Source organism: Leucoraja erinacea, unplaced genomic scaffold (assembly GCF_028641065.1).
Source record: "Leucoraja erinacea ecotype New England unplaced genomic scaffold, Leri_hhj_1 Leri_185S, whole genome shotgun sequence".
In the NCBI taxonomy this organism is placed as follows: domain Eukaryota; kingdom Metazoa; phylum Chordata; class Chondrichthyes; order Rajiformes; family Rajidae; genus Leucoraja; species Leucoraja erinaceus.
The window spans coordinates 145,932-165,000 of record NW_026576086.1 but is presented as its reverse complement, the minus strand read 5'-3'; the positions used below and the strand labels follow the sequence as shown (position 1 = coordinate 165,000).

At 47.5% G+C, this 19,069-nt stretch overlaps 1 protein-coding gene across 2 annotated transcripts in view; it reads right to left on the bottom strand.

Annotated features, from left to right (window-relative positions):
* Positions 1–1,433: 1,433 nt before the first annotated feature.
* The window catches only part of LOC129716200 (CD276 antigen-like), a 45,773-nt gene continuing 28,137 nt past the window's right edge, over positions 1,434–19,069 (bottom strand). Inside the window, exons 2-6 of one of the 2 annotated variants that reach the window (XM_055666072.1) lie at positions 11,910–11,971; positions 10,094–10,438; positions 6,202–6,498; positions 3,411–3,755; positions 1,434–2,250 (exon numbers count right to left, since the gene is read on the bottom strand). In XM_055666072.1, the coding sequence (XP_055522047.1) occupies positions 2,072–2,250; positions 3,411–3,755; positions 6,202–6,498; positions 10,094–10,438; positions 11,910–11,971 (1,228 nt within the window). In that variant the 3' untranslated portion in view covers positions 1,434–2,071. Of the gene's footprint in view, positions 2,251–2,583; positions 3,756–6,201; positions 6,499–10,093; positions 10,439–11,909; positions 11,972–19,069 lie in introns of those variants that run through there. The other variant, XM_055666073.1, reaches the window with a different exon arrangement.

Sequence of the window (19,069 nt, the reverse complement as noted above, 5' to 3'; positions counted from 1 at the left end):
GTGAACATCATCCCAATTAGTGGCATAAACATTCACTAAGACGACAGGTTTTTGAAAAAGACACCCGGAAACTATAATAAACCGGCCATTAGGGTCACTGACTATGTCGGACGGTGTAAACTGTATTCTTTTGATGATTAATATTGCCACACCCCTGGACCTGCTATTAAATCTGGAGTGAAAGATCTGACTAACCCACGTTTTACACAGTCTATTATGATCTTCCAGTCTTAAGCGAGTTTCTTGTAGAAGTAGTATATCTGTTTTTAGTTGTTTCAGATGAGAAAAAACTTTAGCTTTTAACAGGACCATTAAGCCCCTTTACATTCCAAGATATAAACCTCACAGTCTCCATCAATATCACCATTAGCCATATTTCAAAATATACGTTTCAAAAATACATACAGGGTCTGCCATCCAAAACAACGCAAAGGTTGCATGTGAGAGCCCACAATGGGGAAAAAAAAGAAAAAAGAAAGTCGAGCGCATTTGTAACTATCAAAGAATAAGCTGCCATTACCCCAAAACCTTTCCCTCATCCCCCTTACAATATCAAAAAAAACATTTAACCCCCAAAAACCTAGATCTTCTTCCCCAACTGAGGACAATCGCAGGCATTACAAAACAAAAAACTTCCAAAGTGTTCCCTAACTAAAATTTTAGATCCAATTGAGGGTGGCTCCCTTCTTTGAAAGTTGTACAGTCGTTTGTTCTACTTTTAAGATATATAGCCTAAATATAACCCCGGACAAGCAAAGCATTACGAGAAAGAAGGAAGTAAAAAATTGTATCCCAGAGAGCAATTTAAAAGTCCTCAACTCACTACTCAAATTCTGTAGCATGGCAGTTCAGCTCAGTCGAGTTCCACAAATTAAACTGAAGAATGAACAAATCTTACAAAGATGACCAGTTTACTGCCGCAGGAGGCCGTGCCAATGCCGCGTGGATATCCTAAAAGGTCATTGTTCTTCACGGCCGTCACCTCCCCAGCGCGAGTAATTAAACATTTTGGCAGCCTCTTGTGTATCGAAGTAGTGCTTTTTACCTTCATGAGTGACCTGGAGCCGGGCAGGATACAGGAGGCAAAACCAAACCCCTTTCTCGTAGAGCAGGGATTTTATTTCACTAAAAGTTGCACGTTTTCTCCCCAGCTCCGCGCTGAAATCCTCATGAAAAAACACCCAGTGCCCTGGGAAGGACAGTTCCTGCCTCCGTTTGGTGATGATACGATATTGATCCTGGAAGTAATGAAAGAGAACCAGGAACATTCTTGGCTTAGATGGCTTGATATTCGGGACGTTCGTTAGTGTTGGTCCAATTCGGTGGGCATGCGAATGCATAAAAGGTCTTGGGAAGAAATCAGCCCCCAGCACTTCTCCAAAAAACTCAGTCATAAATTTAACAGGGTCCGAACCTTCCAACTTTTTGGTTGGATCTCCGCGAGCGGTTCTTGAGGTCATCTAGCTTCACTTTCAGAAGCGCATTTTCACTCCGTTGTACCTATGGCAGTTTCAGCGCTCACCAGTCTCACTGTGGTCATTCAGGCCGTCTTCAACCTCGCGAATGTGTTCATCATGCATTTCGTAATAGGATTTAACTTGCTCCAGACTGGTGTTCACCGGCGACAAAGCCACTTCAAGTTCTCTTTTTAGGACAGAGTTAACCGCTTGTGTCATATCGGCAAGGAGTGCTGAACGAAGCCTCTCGAGATCCTCTGGTAGTTCAAGGCCAGATTCAGGCAGCGGTGCCAAAGCTGCAGCACTCTTGCTTGAGATTTTGCCGTCTTTTCCTCCAGTTTTAGCTCAACGGCTCATTTTACTTATTGTATCAGGTGCTTAATACTGCCTCGAGTCCTTCATAGTGTTTAATAGTGGCTTATCTCAAAAATATAACAAAGATAAACGAGCAGAATTTGGGAGCCACGCTCACACACAGCTGTTCATTCTATGTTCAACCCGGAAGTCCACTCCAGCATTTTGTGTCTATCTCAAGGATGTGCAGATGCGGTTTACACTGAAGATGATGGAGTCCAGCATTACTCCAGAATTTTGTGTCTACCAAGTCTAACCTTCTAGCCTGCTCTTATGTCTAATTTCGCTAAATTATAGAGTTTAAAACACTCACCATTTAGTAAGACATTTCGTAGAGAGAGGCAGAGCAGCAGCAGCACTATCATAGCAGCGATGGCGATCAGCTCAACCCACCAGAAACGTTTGGCTCTCTTCGACACAACCATTCCCTTCGTATTCTCTAGCGGGAAAGACACCGACACAGAAACATCCACTCAATATTGATGTAAATATTAAAAATCAGAAACCAAAAAAACTTTCATGCAATTTTCCACAGAATCCTTGGAGGTATGAGGAATATATTGTAGTTTAGAGCTTTAGAGATACAGTGCGGAAACAGGCCCTTGGGCCCACCGAGTCTGCACCGACCAGCGATCCCCACACATTAGCACTATCCCACACTAGGAACAATTTACATTTATACCAAGCCAATTAACCTGTACGTGTGGGAGGAAAACGGGAAATCCGGAAACAAAAAACCGCGCGGTCACACACACAGAACGTACAAACACCGTACAGACAGGACCCGTAGTCAGGATCGAACCCGGATCTCTGTAAGCGATGTAAGCCAGCAACTCTACCACTGAGCCACCATGCCACCCAATAGAACGTGCTGCCTGGAGTGGTGGTGAAGGCAGATAGTTGATGAAAATTTAACTTGTATTTAAGGTCAAACTGGGCAGTGGGAATGATCAGTGAATGATAAATTTATGCAGGGACCCACGTACAAGACACTGTGCAACATCTGGTGAAGGCCGGTGTACCTGGAAAGTTCTCATATAGAACATAGAACAGTACAGAAATAGACACAAAGTGCTGGAGTAACTCAGCGGGACAGGCAGCATCTCTGGAGAGAAGGAATGGGTGCCGTTTCAGGTCGAGGCCTTTCTTCAGATCAGGTTTCGAAAAGGACCTCGACCTAAAACTTCACCCATTCCTTCTCTCCAGAGATACTGACTGTCCCGCTGAGTTACTCCAGTGTTTTGCGTCTATCTTCGGTGTAAACCAGCATCTGCAGTTCCTTCACACACAGAACGGTACAGCGCCACCGTGCCACCCCGGTGTTTCACAACTGTGGTATATCAAGCTGTATCACTAAACTAACCTAAACTGAACTAAATTTCCTAAGTATGCTTACATTTGACAACTCCCACTTGTCACCACCATTGTGTAGGAAGGAACTGCAGATGCTGGTTTACACAGAAGACAGACACAATATGCTGGTGTAACTCAGCGGGACAGGCAGCATCTCTGGAGAGAAGGAATGGGTGAGACCCTTCTCCAGACACCACCGCTGTTATTACAAAGAAAAGCTTAAAAACAAAGATCATGAATCTTTACCTGCTATTTGTAGTGTGACTGTAACTCGTAGAACCACGCTGTTGCCCTCAGTGGGGAGTTTCAACTGAATGAGGCATGTGTACGTGGCTGCGTCGCTCACTCGGAGGTCGGTGAGAAGAAGGGAGAAGTTGCCATGTTTGAACTCTGCGGTGAACAGCCTTGCCCTGGTGCCCAGGCCCAATGTGTTGTCCTCTCTGCCCTTATGGAAGGAATGGATTAACCGGGTGGCCACCTGCCAGTAAACACGAATATCATTGTTGGCTTGTTTCCCCACGTTGGTGTCCAGACAGGGCAGGAGGGCACTTTCACCCACAATCCCCGTCACTGTGAGGCTAGACGGCGACACTGGGGATAAAATAAGGACAAAATAATCCCGGGTCTCGTCCACTCCTTCTCCCCAGAGAAGCTGCCTGTCCCGCTGAGTTACTCCAGCATTTTGTCTATCTTCGGCTTAAACCAGCATCTGCAGTTCCTTCCTACACATTTTTTTTAGTTTAGAGATACAGCGCGGAAACAGGCCCTTTGGCCCACCGAGTCCACGCCGACCAGCGATCCCCGCACACTAACACACTAGGGACAATTTACAATTATACCAAGCCATTTAGCCTACAAACCTGTACGTCTTTGGAGTGTAGGAGGAAACTGGGGATCCCGGAGAAAGCCAACACAGGTCACAGGGAGAACGTACAAACTCCGTACAGACAGCACTCGTAGTCAGGATCGTCCCCGGGTCTCTGGCGCTGTGAGGCAGCAACTCTACCGCTGCGCCACCGTGCCACCCCGGTGTTTCACAACTGCGCTGAATGCCATTTTAAATTCTCAATGGCCCTTTCACTACTTCCAATTGTTTTACTACCCTTGATTGCCCAAAATAGGTGAGAGGGGGAAAGTTTAAAGGAGAAGTGAGAGGTCAGTTTTTTACAGAGTGTGGTGGGCGTCTGGAATGTGCTGCCAGGGGTGGTGGTGGAGGCTGATACGATAGTGGTGTTTAAGAGGCTTTTAGTTAGGCACAGGGATATGCAGGGAACGGAGGGATATGGATCATGAGAAGGCAGGGGAGATCGGTTTTACTTTGCATCATGCTTGGCACAGACATTGTGGGCCGAAGGGCCTGTTCTGTGCTGGATCTTCATAAGTTCATAAGTGATAGGAGCAGAATGAGGCCATTCGGCCCATCAAGTCTACTCCGCCACTCAATCATGGCTGATCTATCTCTCCCTCCTAAACCCATTCTCCTGCCTTCTCCCCATAACCCCTGACATCTTCTATAACTTTGCCACCAGCTACAGCCGGTGATGGCATAGTTATGGGGCGTGAAATAGGAGCTCAACAAATCAAAGAATTATGACAGAACGGAACCGTCATCTCAGTGAAAGACAATACAAGTTTTTTTATTCTATGGATCCCAGAAATAACAAATAGAAAATACTTAGCAGGTCAGGCAGCATCTATGGGAAGAGAAGTATTCAACGTTTCAGGTTGAATAGCCAAGAGACATTTAGTTTAGTTTAGTTTAGTTTATTGTCACGTGTATCGAGGTACATTGGAAAGCTGTTTTTGTTGCGTGCTATCCAGCCAGCGGAAAGACTATACATGATTACAATGGAAGAAATCTCTCAATCCAAAACGTCACCTGTCCCCATTCTCCAGAGATGCTGCCTGATCCGCTGAGTTACTCCAGCAATTACTCATGACTGCGTAGCCGGTCAAAGTGCGAACTCCATCATCAAGTTCGCTGACGACACCACTGTTGTGGGACGTATCACTGATGGGGACGAGTCAGAGTATAGAAGTGAGATCGACCGACTGACCAAATGGTGCCAGCACAATCTCATGGCCCTCAACACCAGCAAAACCAAGGAACTGATTGTGGACTTTGGAAGGGGTAGGATGGGGACCCACAGTCACGTTTATATTGGTGGAAAGGGTCGAGAGCTTCAAATTCCTGGGCGTGCACATCTCTGAAGATCTCTCCTGGTCCGAGAACACTGATGCTATTATAAAGAAAGCTCATCAGCGCCTCTACTTCCTGAGAAGATTATGGAGAGTCGGTTTGTCAAGGAGGACTCTCTCTAACTTGTACAGGTGCACAGTAGAGAGCATGCTGACCGGTTGCATCGTGGCTTGGTCTGGCAACTGGAGCGCCCAGGAGCGGAAAAGCAGTAAACACTGCCCAGTCCATCATCGGCTCTGACCTCCCTACCATCGAGGGGATCTATCGCAGTCGCTGCCCCAAAAAGGCTGGCAGTATCATCAAGGACCCACATCATCCTGGCCACACACTCATCTCCCCGCTACCTTCAGGTAGAAGGTACAGGAGCCTGAAGACTGCAACGTCCAGGTTCAGAAACAGCTACTTCCCCACAGCCATCAGGCTATTGAACTCAACTCAAACAAAACTCTGAACATTAATAGCCCATTATCTGTTTATTTGCACTTTATCTGTTTTATTTATTCATGTGTGTATATATTCATACAATGGTATATGTACACACTGATCTGGTCAGTATTCATGCCTTCTATATTCTGTTGTGCTGAAGCAAAGCAAGAATTTCATTGTCCTATCTGGGACACATGACAATAAACTCTCTTGAATCTTGAATTTGTGTCTATCTTCAGTGTAAACCAGCATCTGCAGTTCCTTCCTCTACATGATTACAATGTACGGATACAGGATAAAGGGAATAACCTTTAGTGCAAGATAAAGTCCAGTAAAGTCAACTTGACTTTAAACGTTTGTTGTCTATATTGAGGGCGTTTTTCAAGGAGAGAGATGTTTTTTCCCACTTACTTGCGGTAAAGGTTTCAGTTTGTTTCTCCTTCAGCCTGGTGTTGTGAATGCTACAGGTGATGCAGTGTACTCCAGCAGACACCCACAGGAACGAGGTTACGTTGCACAGTCTCTGCGGGGAGCAGTCGGTGTGGGTTGTGGCCGTGCTGTTCGGATCTAGGTTCAGGGACCCGCAGGTCCAGCCCACCGCTGGGGCTGGATACCCTCCCCAGGAGGAGCAGGTCAGCCTCAGCACCCCTCCTGCACCTTGCTGTTCCTCCGACAGATGCGTACTCAGGGTCGGCTTGGCAAAGTGGGCTGGAATGGAACAGCAGCGTTAACATTAACAAGACAGCGCTGACTGGCTAGCACCCAACAAAAGCTTTTCACTGTTCCTCGACACACTTTTATTTTACATTTCAAAATATACTTTCTTCGAGAAATAAATATATCTAACACATGATCCTTACAAGTCTCCATCCAACATTCTCGGAGGCTATACATACATTCAATACTGTTTACACAAATCACACAATTTTACCCCACACCCTTGCCACTCATGTGGCCCACTTGCATGGAATCCCTTCCCTTATTTTAAGGGGAGTCTCCACCACACCCTGCCCCCCATGTCCAGCAGCAGAAGGACCCTAGACTGTGGTCCTCCCCCACCGAGCCTTGGCGTTGGCTGCACCGAGCTTCAGTGCGTCCCTTAGCACGTACCCCTGCAGTCTGCAGCGGGCCAGTCGGCAACATTCCCCGACGGACATCTCGCTCTGCTGGGTGGTCAACAACGCTCGGGCAGACCAAAGAGCGTCTTTCACCGAGTTGATGACCTTCCAGCAGCACTCGATGTCAGTCTCTGAATGTGTCCCTGGGAACAGTCCGTAAATCACAGAGTCCTCTGTGACGGAGCTGTTCAGAATAAATCGTGACAGAGATGGGTCTCCAATTCTTTATATCCTTCATCTCCCCCTTCTGCTTGTAGATTAGGGTGATGCTGCCCTTCCTCATGGAGTCTGACATGCTGCCGGCTAGAAGCATGTCGTTGTACATTTCCAGCAGGTCCGGGCCCACCCAGTCCCACAGAGCCGAATACAACTCGGCCGGTAAGCCATCATTTCCAGGAGTTTTACTCGTCAAAGGAACGGATGGAGCCAGTCAGCTCCTCTAGGGTCAGTGGTTGGTCCAGACTCTCCCGCTTGCTGTCCTCCAAGACCTCCGTGATGGAGGACAGGAAATTCTGGGAGGCGGTGGTGCTGTCCGTGGCCTTTCTGGTGCACAAATCTGTTTAAAAGGTTTTGCAGATCCTCAGCATGTCCGTCTGCAAGGATGTTACCGAGCCGTCCTCCTCCCTAAGGCTGTTCATCACAGAGCTTTGGTTTAAACCAAAGATAGACACAAACTAGCAGGAGGAATCAGTGTCAGGAGGAATCAGAGGGATTGTGTGTCTATCTTTATGTACTTGTATCCCACGGTCTCTCAGTTCTAAGAATCTCCCTTTCATTCACTGTGTACCTGCTGGCGTAGCTTTGGGTTAAATGTACAAAATGTTGCATTCCATTGAATTAAATTGCAGCTGAGTTTGAGTTTAGTTTATTGTCACGTGTACTGAGGTACAAGGAAAAGAGTTCTGTAGAGAGCTCTGCCATTCGCTTGCCCATTTCCCCAGTTGAACTTGACCCTGGTGCAACTATAAACTACCTTCCTCACTGTCCACCACACCTACAATTTTGGTTCCATCTACACACTTGATCATCTATATTCTCTTCCACACTGCAAACAAAGACCAGCCAGTCCAAATCGGTGCCATTTTTAAATTGGTGAAGAGAGAAGATTGTTCATGACATGGTTTTTTTGTCTCTGGAGCGTCAGAGACAGATTGGAGATCTGTTAGGAAGTAAATAACATTCCAAAAGCTTTAGTGTTGACAGTCAGACCCTTTATCCCCCAGTGAGGGAATGTCAAAGACTAGATGGCGTAGCTTTCAGGTGAGAGGGGCAAAGTTTAAAGGAGATGTGCGGGGCAAGTTGTGTCACACAGACACAGGGTGGTGGGTGCCTGGAACACGCTGCCAGGGGTGGTGGTGGAGGCAGATACGACAGTGGTGTTTGACATGGTAGTGCAGGGATTAGATCGATGTGGATCAAGTGCAGGCAGATGAGATTAGTTTAGCTGGGTATCATGTTTGCTGGGCCGAAAGGTCCGTTCCTGTGCTGTACTGTTCTATGTTCCACCTATCAGCTACTGCTGGGTCCTGAAGAATATCTGCAGACGATGACGATCTTGAGTGTACGGAGCAACGATCAGGGAAACGAGTCGGTCACAACCATTACGAGTAATATAGAAGGAACAAGTCCATTGGGCAGCACGGTGGCGCAGCGGTAGAGTTGCTGTCTCACAGCGCCAGAGACCCAGGTTCGATCCTGACTACGGTCACTGTCTGTACGGAGTTTGTACGTTCTCCCCGTGACCTGCGTGGGATTTCTCTGGAATCTCCGGTTTCCTCCCACATTCCAAAGTTGTACAGGTTTGTAGGTTAATGGGCTTGGTATAAATGTGAAATTGTCCCTAGTATTATTGTGCGGGGATTGCTGGTCGGCATGGACTCGGTGGGCCAAAGGGCCTGTTTCCAAGCTGTATCACTAAACTAAACTAAATTTCCTAAGTATGCTTACATTTTATAGGTATGTTACAAAACTTACCTTCAGCGGCGCTGCAGTTCTGCCACTGGCCGTGTGCGCGACTTTGGCGCCTTTGAGGGGGGAGGGCGGGGTTAAAATGCCGTTTTCTCCTGCCTGTCTGAGATATATTTTCTCGGGCTGCAAGTTAAATCCGACTGCCGTTCTGTGAATTTTTTATATAAACCGCGGGACAATTTCAACGCTGTAGTAAAATAAAAATCCATTTCTAATGCTGTCAACGCCGACAACGGGACGGATCTCCCATACGGGACAGTTAAAGGTAAGCCGTTTATTTTACATATAAACGTGCTTCTTAGGATGACCTTAATCCAAATTTTACGTTGCGAAAAGGTGATTTAGGCCCCATACTAACCGGCAGTGTTTTTCCTGCCGATATGGGGTTTAAATTCACAGCAAACCGCAACGTTCCAATCAATCGCATTCCACAAAATCCCACTCACAAGATGATTTAAATGGCCATTAATTTACGGGAATTAAACACTAAATTCCTTCCATTTGGCCTATAAATTCATGACAATGAGATTTAAAAATCATGTTATATTGTGAATTCTTGTGTGAATGTTATTTGGACACAGACTATTTAAAAATGTTAATTTTTTTTAAAGAAATGGATAGATGTTGAGATCTAGTAATTGAATTTTGTAATTAGCTGCAATTAGGTAACTAACTAATTATATGCTTTAATTTCAGGTCATCCAAGTAAGATTGTTTCATATTTGTTTCAGAATGCTTCAATCTATAATAACTGAAAATGTATTTCAGTTCTCTTAATTTTTAAGAAAGTTATGGGCTTTTGACTGTACTCAATCACAGCTTTTGTGTTAAGTCAATGAAAAAGCAATAGGGAACAAGATGCTAACTTCCGAGTATGAAAATGGCCATATCTTTTTTAATACTGAAGATATGAAAGTGAATTAGGTGTCAAATTAAACTTCTTTTTATGCTTTATCTGATGGGATAAATTGCAGACTTGATTTTTAAAATCTCAAAATGTTGTAACATTGCTACATTTGACAACTTCCACTTGTCACCACCATTGTGTAGGAAGGAACTGCAGATGCTGGTTTACACAGAAGACAGACATAAAATGCTGGAGTAACTTAGCGGGACAGGCAGCATCTCTGGAGAGAAGGAATGGGTGAGACCCTTCTCCAGACACCACCGCTGTTATTACAAAGAAAAGCTTAAAAACAAAGATCATGAATCTTTACCTGCTATTTGTAGTGTGACTGTAACTCGTAGAACCACGCTGTTGCCCTCAGTGGGGAGTTTCAACTGAATGAGGCATGTGTACGTGGCTGCGTCGCTCACTCGGAGGTCGGTGAGAAGAAGGGAGAAGTTGCCGTGTTTGAACTCTGCGGTGAACAGCCTTGCCCTGGTGCCCAGGCCCAATGTGTTGTCCTCTCTGCCCTTATGGAAGGAATGGATTAACCGAGTGGCCACCTGCCAGTAAACACGAATATCATTGTTGGCTTGTTTCCCCACGTTGGTGTCCAGACAGGGCAGGAGGGCACTTTCACCCACAATCCCCGTCACTGTGAGGCTAGACGGCGACACTGGGGATAAAATAAGGACAAAATAAGCCCGGGTCTCGTCCACTCCTTCTCCCCAGAGAAGCTGCCTGTCCCGCTGAGTTACTCCAGCATTTTGTCTATCTTCGACTTAAACCAGCATCTGTAGTTCCTTCCTACACATTTTGTTTAGTTTAGAGATACAGCACGGAAACAGGCCCTTTGGCCCACCGAGTCCACGCCGACCAGCGATCCCCGCACACTAACACTATCCTACATACACTAGGGACAATTTACAATTGTTACCGAAGCCAATTAACCTACTAACATGTATGTCTTTGGAGTGTGGGAGGAAACCGGAGCACCCGGAGAAAAGCCACACGGGTCATGAGGAGAAGATACAAACTCCGTACACACAGCACCCATAGTCAGGATTGAACACGGGTCTCTGGCGCTGCGAGGCAGTAACTCTACCGTTGGTCCACCCTCTTTTTTCTGAAGAAAAAGTATAACATACAATATTTCTAAGGAACGCAACTATTGTGTTATGGCAGCACTGCAGCTCAAAGTCCCCCTCTTCATCTCCCAGGGTTATTGCGGGTCCGTCTGTCCTAGAGTCACGGCTGCCACTAAGTCTGGGCACTCGCAGTCGAGAACCTTCTGGCCACTGGCAATCCCTGTGGACTGGGATCTGAAACTATAACTTTGTCACTCACATGGAGGAAGGCTGAAATGACTGAGGCTTGGATTGAGTCCTCTCCGGGCGTGCTTCCCACAGGCTGGGGTTGCCCCACCACTGGTGTACGTGTGGGACAGGCTGTCGACAGACAGATGAAGCATAACTGCCTTTTCTCAGACACAACAGAGGTGATCCGTGCATCTTTTTAGAGTTACAGAGGGTGGTGCAGCGGTAGAGTTGCTGACTTACAGCGCCAGAGACCCAGGTCTGGTCCTGACTATGGGTGCTGCCTGTACGGAGTTTGCACGTTCTCCCCGTGACCACGTGGATTTTCTCCGGGTGCTCCGTTTTCTTCCCACACTCCAAAGATTCAGGTTTGTAGGTTAATTGGCATCTATAAAGTGTAAATTGTCCCTAGTATGTAGGTTGGTGCTAGTATGCGGGGTGATCGCTGGTCTGTGTGGACTCGGTGGGCCAAAACATACACTGTATCTCTAAACTAAACATGAAATCAAACCCCTTGGTCCACCGAGCCCACACCGACCATCGATCACCCATTCACACTAGTTCCATGTTATCCCACTTTCCCATCCACTCCGTACACATTAGGGGTAATTTTACAGAGGGCCAATTAACCTACAAACCCGCACGTCTTTGGGATGTGGGAGGAAACCGGAGCACCCGGAGAAAACCCACATGGTCACAGGGAGAACGTGCAAACTCCACACAGGCAACACCCAAGGTCAGGGTCGAACCCGGGTCTCTGGCGCTGTGAGGCAGTGGCTTTAGTTCATGAAACTAATGGACCTTTTCAGAGAAGTGGAAATGAATTCTTACCTGTTCTGCAACACAAAAGCAGCAAAGCACATTGGAGCAGCCCAGCCACCCGTCTTGTCACCCTGCAACACAGTGAATGCATTGATATTTCAACGGTGAATCCGTTTACAAGTTACTGACAATAGCCACACGCAAATTGGAGGAATAGCATCTCATATTTCGCTTGGGCAGCTTACAACCAGCGGTATGAATATTGATTTCTCTAATTTCAAGTAACCCTTGCATCCCCTCTCTCTCTCTCCATCCCTCCCCCACCCTAGTTATCCTGCTAGTTTCACTGTTTGTATCCCTTTGTTATCACCCCCTCCACAGCCAACAATGGACCATTGTGGGCTCTTTGGCTGACGGTCCCAGCTCTGATTTCTTCTGTACATTTTCATACCTCCAGTTTCCCTCTTCCCTGACTCTCAGTCTGAAGAAGGGTCTCCACCCGAAACATCACCCATTCCTTCTCTCCACAGATGCTGCCTGATCTGCTGAGTTACTCCAGCTATTTGTGTCTGTCTTCAGTTTAAACCAGCATCTGTAGTTCTGTCCAACACATCTCAACTTCCTTATCTTTAGTCAGACTTTAATGGACTTTATCTTGCACTAAACATTATTCCCTTTATCCTGTACCTGCATCTGACGGCTTGGTTGTAATCACATATAGACTTCCTGCTGATGGAATAACAAAAACAGTTTACATTGTATCTTGGTAAACGTGACAATAATAAACTAAACCAAAGTTTATTTTTTAGTTTAGTTTAGTGATACAGCGTATAAACATTTCCTTCAGCTCACCGAGTCCATGCGACCAGTGATCCCCGCACACTAACACTAAGCTACACACACACACACACACACACACACACGAGGGATCATTTCCACGCTGTATCTCTAAACTAAACTAAACACCATACAGACAGCACCCACAGTCAGGAACTCGGGTCTCTGGCGCTGTGAGGCAGCAACTCAAATTGAATACAGAAAATGCTGCAGAGACACATCAGGTGAGGCCGGGTGTGAAGCGGTTAATGATTCAGGTTGACGGCTTTTCAACAGAACCGAAAGATGATTTAATCTCCTGGAAACTTTCCCAGCACTTTCAGCACAGCTTGAACCAGAGGAGCCATACACGGCCTTCCCTCTCCCCAGCCGCTGCCCGGCCCCATCACACTCACTCACTCTCCTGGATCCACTAACACTTACTTTACTTCAGTTTAGTACAGCACAGAATCTGGCCCTTCGGCCCATCGAGTTCGTGCCGACCAGCGATCCACGCACATTAATTGGCTTGGTATTAATGTAAATTGTCCCTAGTGTGTGTAGGATAGTGTTAGTGTGCAGGGATCGCTGGTCGCCACGGACTCGGTGGGCCAAAGGGCCTGTTTCCGTGCTGTATCTCTAAACTAAACTAAAAATTAACTATCTACACACACTAGGGACAATTTACTTTTTTTTATACCAAGCCAATGAACTGACAAACCTGTACGCCTTTGGAGTGTGGGAGGAAAGTGAAGATCTCGGAGAAAACCCACGCAGGTCACGGGGAGAATGTTAAACTCTCTCTCTTCTGCTCTCTTCTATGTTCGGTCACAGATAGAGCATGCAAACTCCACACAGACAGCGGCAGATATCCCGATCGAATCCTGCCCACAACAGCGCCACCTGCTGAACCACTGCACCACCCAGTGGTCGGAGGACTGTTCACCGGTGAGCTCAGACTCGAGACATTCAGCAGAAATAAATGTGCCCATTGCAAAACAAATCCCTGATTCTCTAATAATAAACTTGTTGACACAAATCTACCAAGAAAGTAATACTTATTTTCACGAAAGAGTCCCAGGGTAATACCCTGAATGAAAAATGGTGCTCGGTGAAAAAAAAGAAAATGTCATTTATTGCAGGGGGATTTTCTGATGGTCACTAGGAATGAGAAAAGAATATTAGTTCCCTGCCCCTAACCACTTATTTTCCTTCCTCCGGCTCTTCCTATTCACTTCTGAACTGTGAGCAGTGCAGCGTACTTTTTGCACAAGTGCTCAGGGCAGTGCATGTCAGCATTAGAACATAGAGCAGTACAACAAAGAACAGGGTGGTACGTTGGCTCAGCGGTAGAGTTGCTGCCTTACGGCGTCCAGAGAGCCGGGTTCGATCATGGCTACAGGTGCTTGTCTGTGTGGAGTTTGTACGTTCTCCTCGTGATCGTGTGTTTTTTCTCCAGGAACTCTGGTTTCCCCCACACTCCAAAGATGTACAGGTTTGTAGGTTAATTGGCTTCAGTAAAATTGTAAATTGTCCCTAATGTGCGTGTAGGATAGTGTTAGTGTGTGGGGATCGCTGGTTGGTGCAAACTCGTGGGCTGAAGGGCCTGTTTCCACGCTGTATCTCTTAACTAAACTAAAATTCAATCAGATAATACAATACATAAATACAATCACGCCAAACTCAAGTACACCAGGTAGAACAAAGGGGAAGGTACAGAGTGCAGAATATAGTTCTCGGCATTGTAGCGCATCAGTTCCAGAGACAAAGTCTAGTGTCTGCAATGGAGCAGAGGTGAATCGAAAAGTACCATAGATTATGGATGGACCATTCAAAGCCTGATAACAGAGGGGAAGAAGCGGTTCCTGAGTCTGGTGGGCGCGCTTTCAAGCTTCTGTGCCTTGTGCCGGATGGGAGAAGTTGGATTAACCTGGGCGGGACAAGTCTTTGATTATGTTGGCTGCTTTCCCGAGGTAACGTGAAGTGAAGATGGAATAAATTGTGAGGTTTGTCTGGTGTGACGGACTGGGCTACATCTATAACTCTCTGCTATTTCTTGCAGTTTGTGCCAAACTGTTCTGAAACCAAGCTGTGATGCAGCCCAACTGCGTGCTTTCTGTGGTGCATCCGTAGAAGAGTCACTGGAGACTTGCTGAACTTCTTCAGTGTCCACTTGAAGTAGAGGCATTGGTGTGCCTCCTTGAGTGTTGCATCAATGTGGATGGTCCACGACAGATCACAGATTGTATTCATGGAGTCCATGTAGAACAACGAATGCAAGCCCCCATCACTCTTTCTGTAACAAAAAAAATGTGCCCCACACATCTCCATGAAACTTTCCCCCTCTCACCACATAGCTATGCCCTCTAATGTTGGACATTTCCACACTGGGAAAAGGGTTCTGACTGTCTACCCTATCTAATGCCTTTCATAATTTTATATACTTCTACCAAGTCTCCGCACAATCCTCAACGTTCCAGAGAAAGCAATCCAAGTTTATCCAACCTCTCCTTCCAACTAAAACCCTCTAATCCATGCCCCCTTCTGTTAAACCTCATCCGGACTCTCCCCAATCTCCACATCCTTCCTGTAATGCTGCCAACCAGAACTGCACACAATACTATAAATGTGGCCTGATCAAAGTCTTACAGAACTGCATCCTGACTCTTGTACTCAATGCCCCCAGTAACAAAGGCCAAGTCAAGAGAGTTTTATTGTCATGTGTCCAAGATAGGACAATGAAATTCTTACAAGTATTGAAACATGGCTTGAAGAGGAACTGGTGGATGTTGTTCTTTACAGGAGGTGTGGAGTGACCTCCATAAACATGTCGCAGTCAATCATGGAACAATAATCAAGTTGCAGCAGCCAACCTTTGATCCATTCATCTGCAGAAAATCAATTGTTCTTTCTTTTCATTCATTTCTCTATCGTCTGGTGGTCGTCGAGGAGCTCGTTGCGGCGGATGCTGAGGGCATCGGTGATCGAGGTCAGGCCACGTGGGAGCCGTCGGGAACAAAGGGGGACCCAGCGTGGGGGAGGGGGAGGGGATGGGGATGGGGGGTGGAGGGGGTGGGGAGGGGGGGAGGGGGGGGGGGGGGACCCAGCGTGGGGGAGGGGGAGGGGGGGGATGGGTGGAGAACAAAGGGGGACCCAGCGTGGGGGAGGGGGAGGGGATGGGGGGGGGGGGTGGAACAAAAGGGGACCCAGGGTGGGGGGGGGGGGGGGGATGGGGATGGGGGGGGGGGGAAGGGGGAGGGGGAGGCAGAGGACTTGGCACGGGATACTTTGTGTGGGGATTGTTGGTGGGCATGGACTCGGTGGGCCGAAGGGCCAGTTTCTGAGCTATGTCTCTAAACTAAACTAAATGTGTCCTTCCTTATTTTATCAGTAAAGTGTGTCGGATAGAACCAGCGTGCGGGCAAGCGCTGGTCAGTGTGGACTTGGTGGGCTGAAGGGCCTGTTTCCACGCTGTATCTCCAAACTAAACTAAACTTAAACTGCCCTGGACACAAGCTCCGTGCAGGATGGTTGGGGGGGGGGGGAATGTAAAGCTAACTCTGGACACTTCATCACGCCACAGCACAGGTAGCGCACAGATCCTAGTCTGACGTTGGTGGGACCTTCAGCCATCTTGCTGGCTCTGTTGCTAATTTCCACTTTCTGTTTCCTTGTTAGTTCACAGCCTTGTCTTTTGTAACCTCAGTGCAGTTCCATGGCCAAGAACGTTCCTTCAGGAAGGAGATAAGGAGGATTTTTTATAGTCAGAGGGTGGTCAATCTGTGGAATTCATTGCCACATAACTCTCTGGAGCCCTTCAATTAATATTTTAAGGCAGATAGATAGATTCTTGATTAGTACGGGTGTCAGGGGTTATGGGGAGAAGGCAGGAAATGGAGTTTGATTGAATGGCGTAGTAGACTTGATGGGCCGAATGGCCTAATTATACTCCTTACTTATGAACATGACTGTGATTAGTGTTCATAGATCAGAGTCCACCTTCTCCTCCTAACTTTCCTGACTTGACCCTTACACCTCTATTCCCCGCACTCACCCCAGACGCCCGTTTGTACATTCACGTTTACAAAAGGGGCCTGTTTTAACTTTTATTCCCAAACACAAAGTGCTGGAGTGATGCAGTGGACAGGCAACATCTGATTGCAGCCAAAGACAGTCTATAGATGTTCATTGCTGAGTTTAGTGTTGTCTAGTGTTCAAGAGCCTGATTATTGTTGATGACTGGCTGATTAATCTGTCTCCTGAGCTACCCTGGCCATGTATCACAGACTTTTTTAAATTTCAAAATAGACTTTCTTCAAGTAGTAAATATATAAAATACATGAACCGAGCAAAAAATTCATCCGACATTCTCAGAGGCTAAACAAAACATTCAATACTTTTTCCACACATTACCCAAATATCACAATTTTACCCCACACTCTTGCCACTCATGTGGCCCCCTGGCGTGGAATCCCTTCCCTTATTTTGAGGGGCGTCTCCACCACACCCTGCCCCCCATGTCCAGCAGCGGAAGGAACCTAGACTGATCCTCCCCCACCGAGCCTTGGCGTTGACTGCACCGAGCTGCAGTGCATCCCTCAGCACATACTCCTGCAGTCTGCAGTGGGCCAGTCATATCCCACGGACAACTGGCTCCGCTGGGAGGTCAACAACGCTCGACCAAAGAGCGTCTTTCACCGAGTTGATGACCCTCCAGCAGCTCTCGATGTCAGTCTCTGAATGCGTCCCTGGGAACAGTCCGTAAATCACAGGGTCCTCTGTGACGGAGCTGTTCGGAATAAACCATGACAGGGACCCTTGCAAACCTCTCCAGACTCGCTTTTCAAATCCACACTCTGCAAAGAGGTGGGCAACCGTCTCCTCTCCATAGCAGCCGTCCCGAGGGCAGCGTGAGCTGGTAGTGAGGTTCTGACGGTGCAGGAAGGATCTGACTGGGAGGGCTCCCCTCACCGCCAGCCAAGCCAGGTCTTGGTGCTTGTTGGTGAGTTCTGGCGATGAGGCATTTTGCCAGACAAGCTGGGCAGTCTGCTCTGGGAACCACGCCACCGGATCCATCGAGTCCTTTCCCTGCAGTGCCTGCAGGACATTCCGTGCTGACCACTGCCCGATGGACTTGTGGTCAAAGGTGTTGGTCCGGAAGAACCTTTCCATGAACGACAGATGGGGCGGCAATGTCCAGCTGACTGGCACATTGCGTGGCATCTGCGCCAGGCCCATCCTTCGCAACACCGGGGACAGGTAGAACCTCAGCAGGTAGTGACACTTGGTGCCCACGTGCCTTGGCTCTACACTCCGCCTGATGCAGCCACACACAAAGGTGGCCATCAGGATGAGGGCGACGTTGGGCACGCTTTTACCCCCGTTGTCTGCCGACTTGTACATTGTGGCCCATCGCACCCGGTCCATCCTCGACCCCCAGATGAACTGGAAGACGGCCCGGGTGATCCCTGTGGCGTAGGAGGGAGGGACAGGCCACACCTGCGCCAAGTACAGCAGCCCCGAGAGCACCTGTTGTCGGCACTGCCGGATCGTCCAGCCACATCGATGATGCAGTTGAAGTCACCGGCCAGAACGAGCTGCCGGGATGTGGCCAGCAGTGGTGGGAGCAGCTGGAGAACGGCCAGCCGCTCACTCCGCACAGGTGAGGCATATACATTAATCAGCCGGAGCGGAGAGCCCCGGTACATTACATTTCCTGGTGGTGCAATGTACCACGGATGCGAATTGTGGACGCAGCCCAGACCAGCGCACAAACCAACCTCCCTTCCATTGACACCATTTATACCTCACACTGCCTCGGCAAGGCCAGCAGCATAATCAAGGACAAGTCGCATCCTGGCCACTCCCTATTCTCCTCTCATCAGGTAAAAGGTTTTGGTGTGTGAAAATGCACACCTCCAGATTCAGGGACAGTTTCTTCCCAGCTGTTATCAGGCAACTGAATCATCCTACCACAACATGAGAGCAGTGCTGAACTACTCTCTACCTCATTGGTGATTCTGGGACTATCCTTGATCAGACTTTACTGGCTTTACCTTGCACTAAACGGTAATCATTTATCATGTATCCTCCACTGTAAATGGCCCGATTGTAATCATGTTTAAGAAAGAACTGCAGATGTTGGAAAAATCGAAGGTAGACAAAAATGCTGGAGAAACTCAGCGGGTGAGGCAGCGTCTATGGAGCAAAGGAATAGGTGACGTTTCGGGTCGAGACCCTTCTTCAGATTGTAATTATGTATTGTCTGTGACTGGTTGGAACAGAACAAAAGCTTTTCACTGTACGTCGGTACACATGATAAAAAACTAAACAAAACGAAAAAATGCGTGGGAAAGATTTCCTGGTGCCCATCCCTGGGGAAGTCCCATCTTCCCTCTGATTCAACAAGTGAT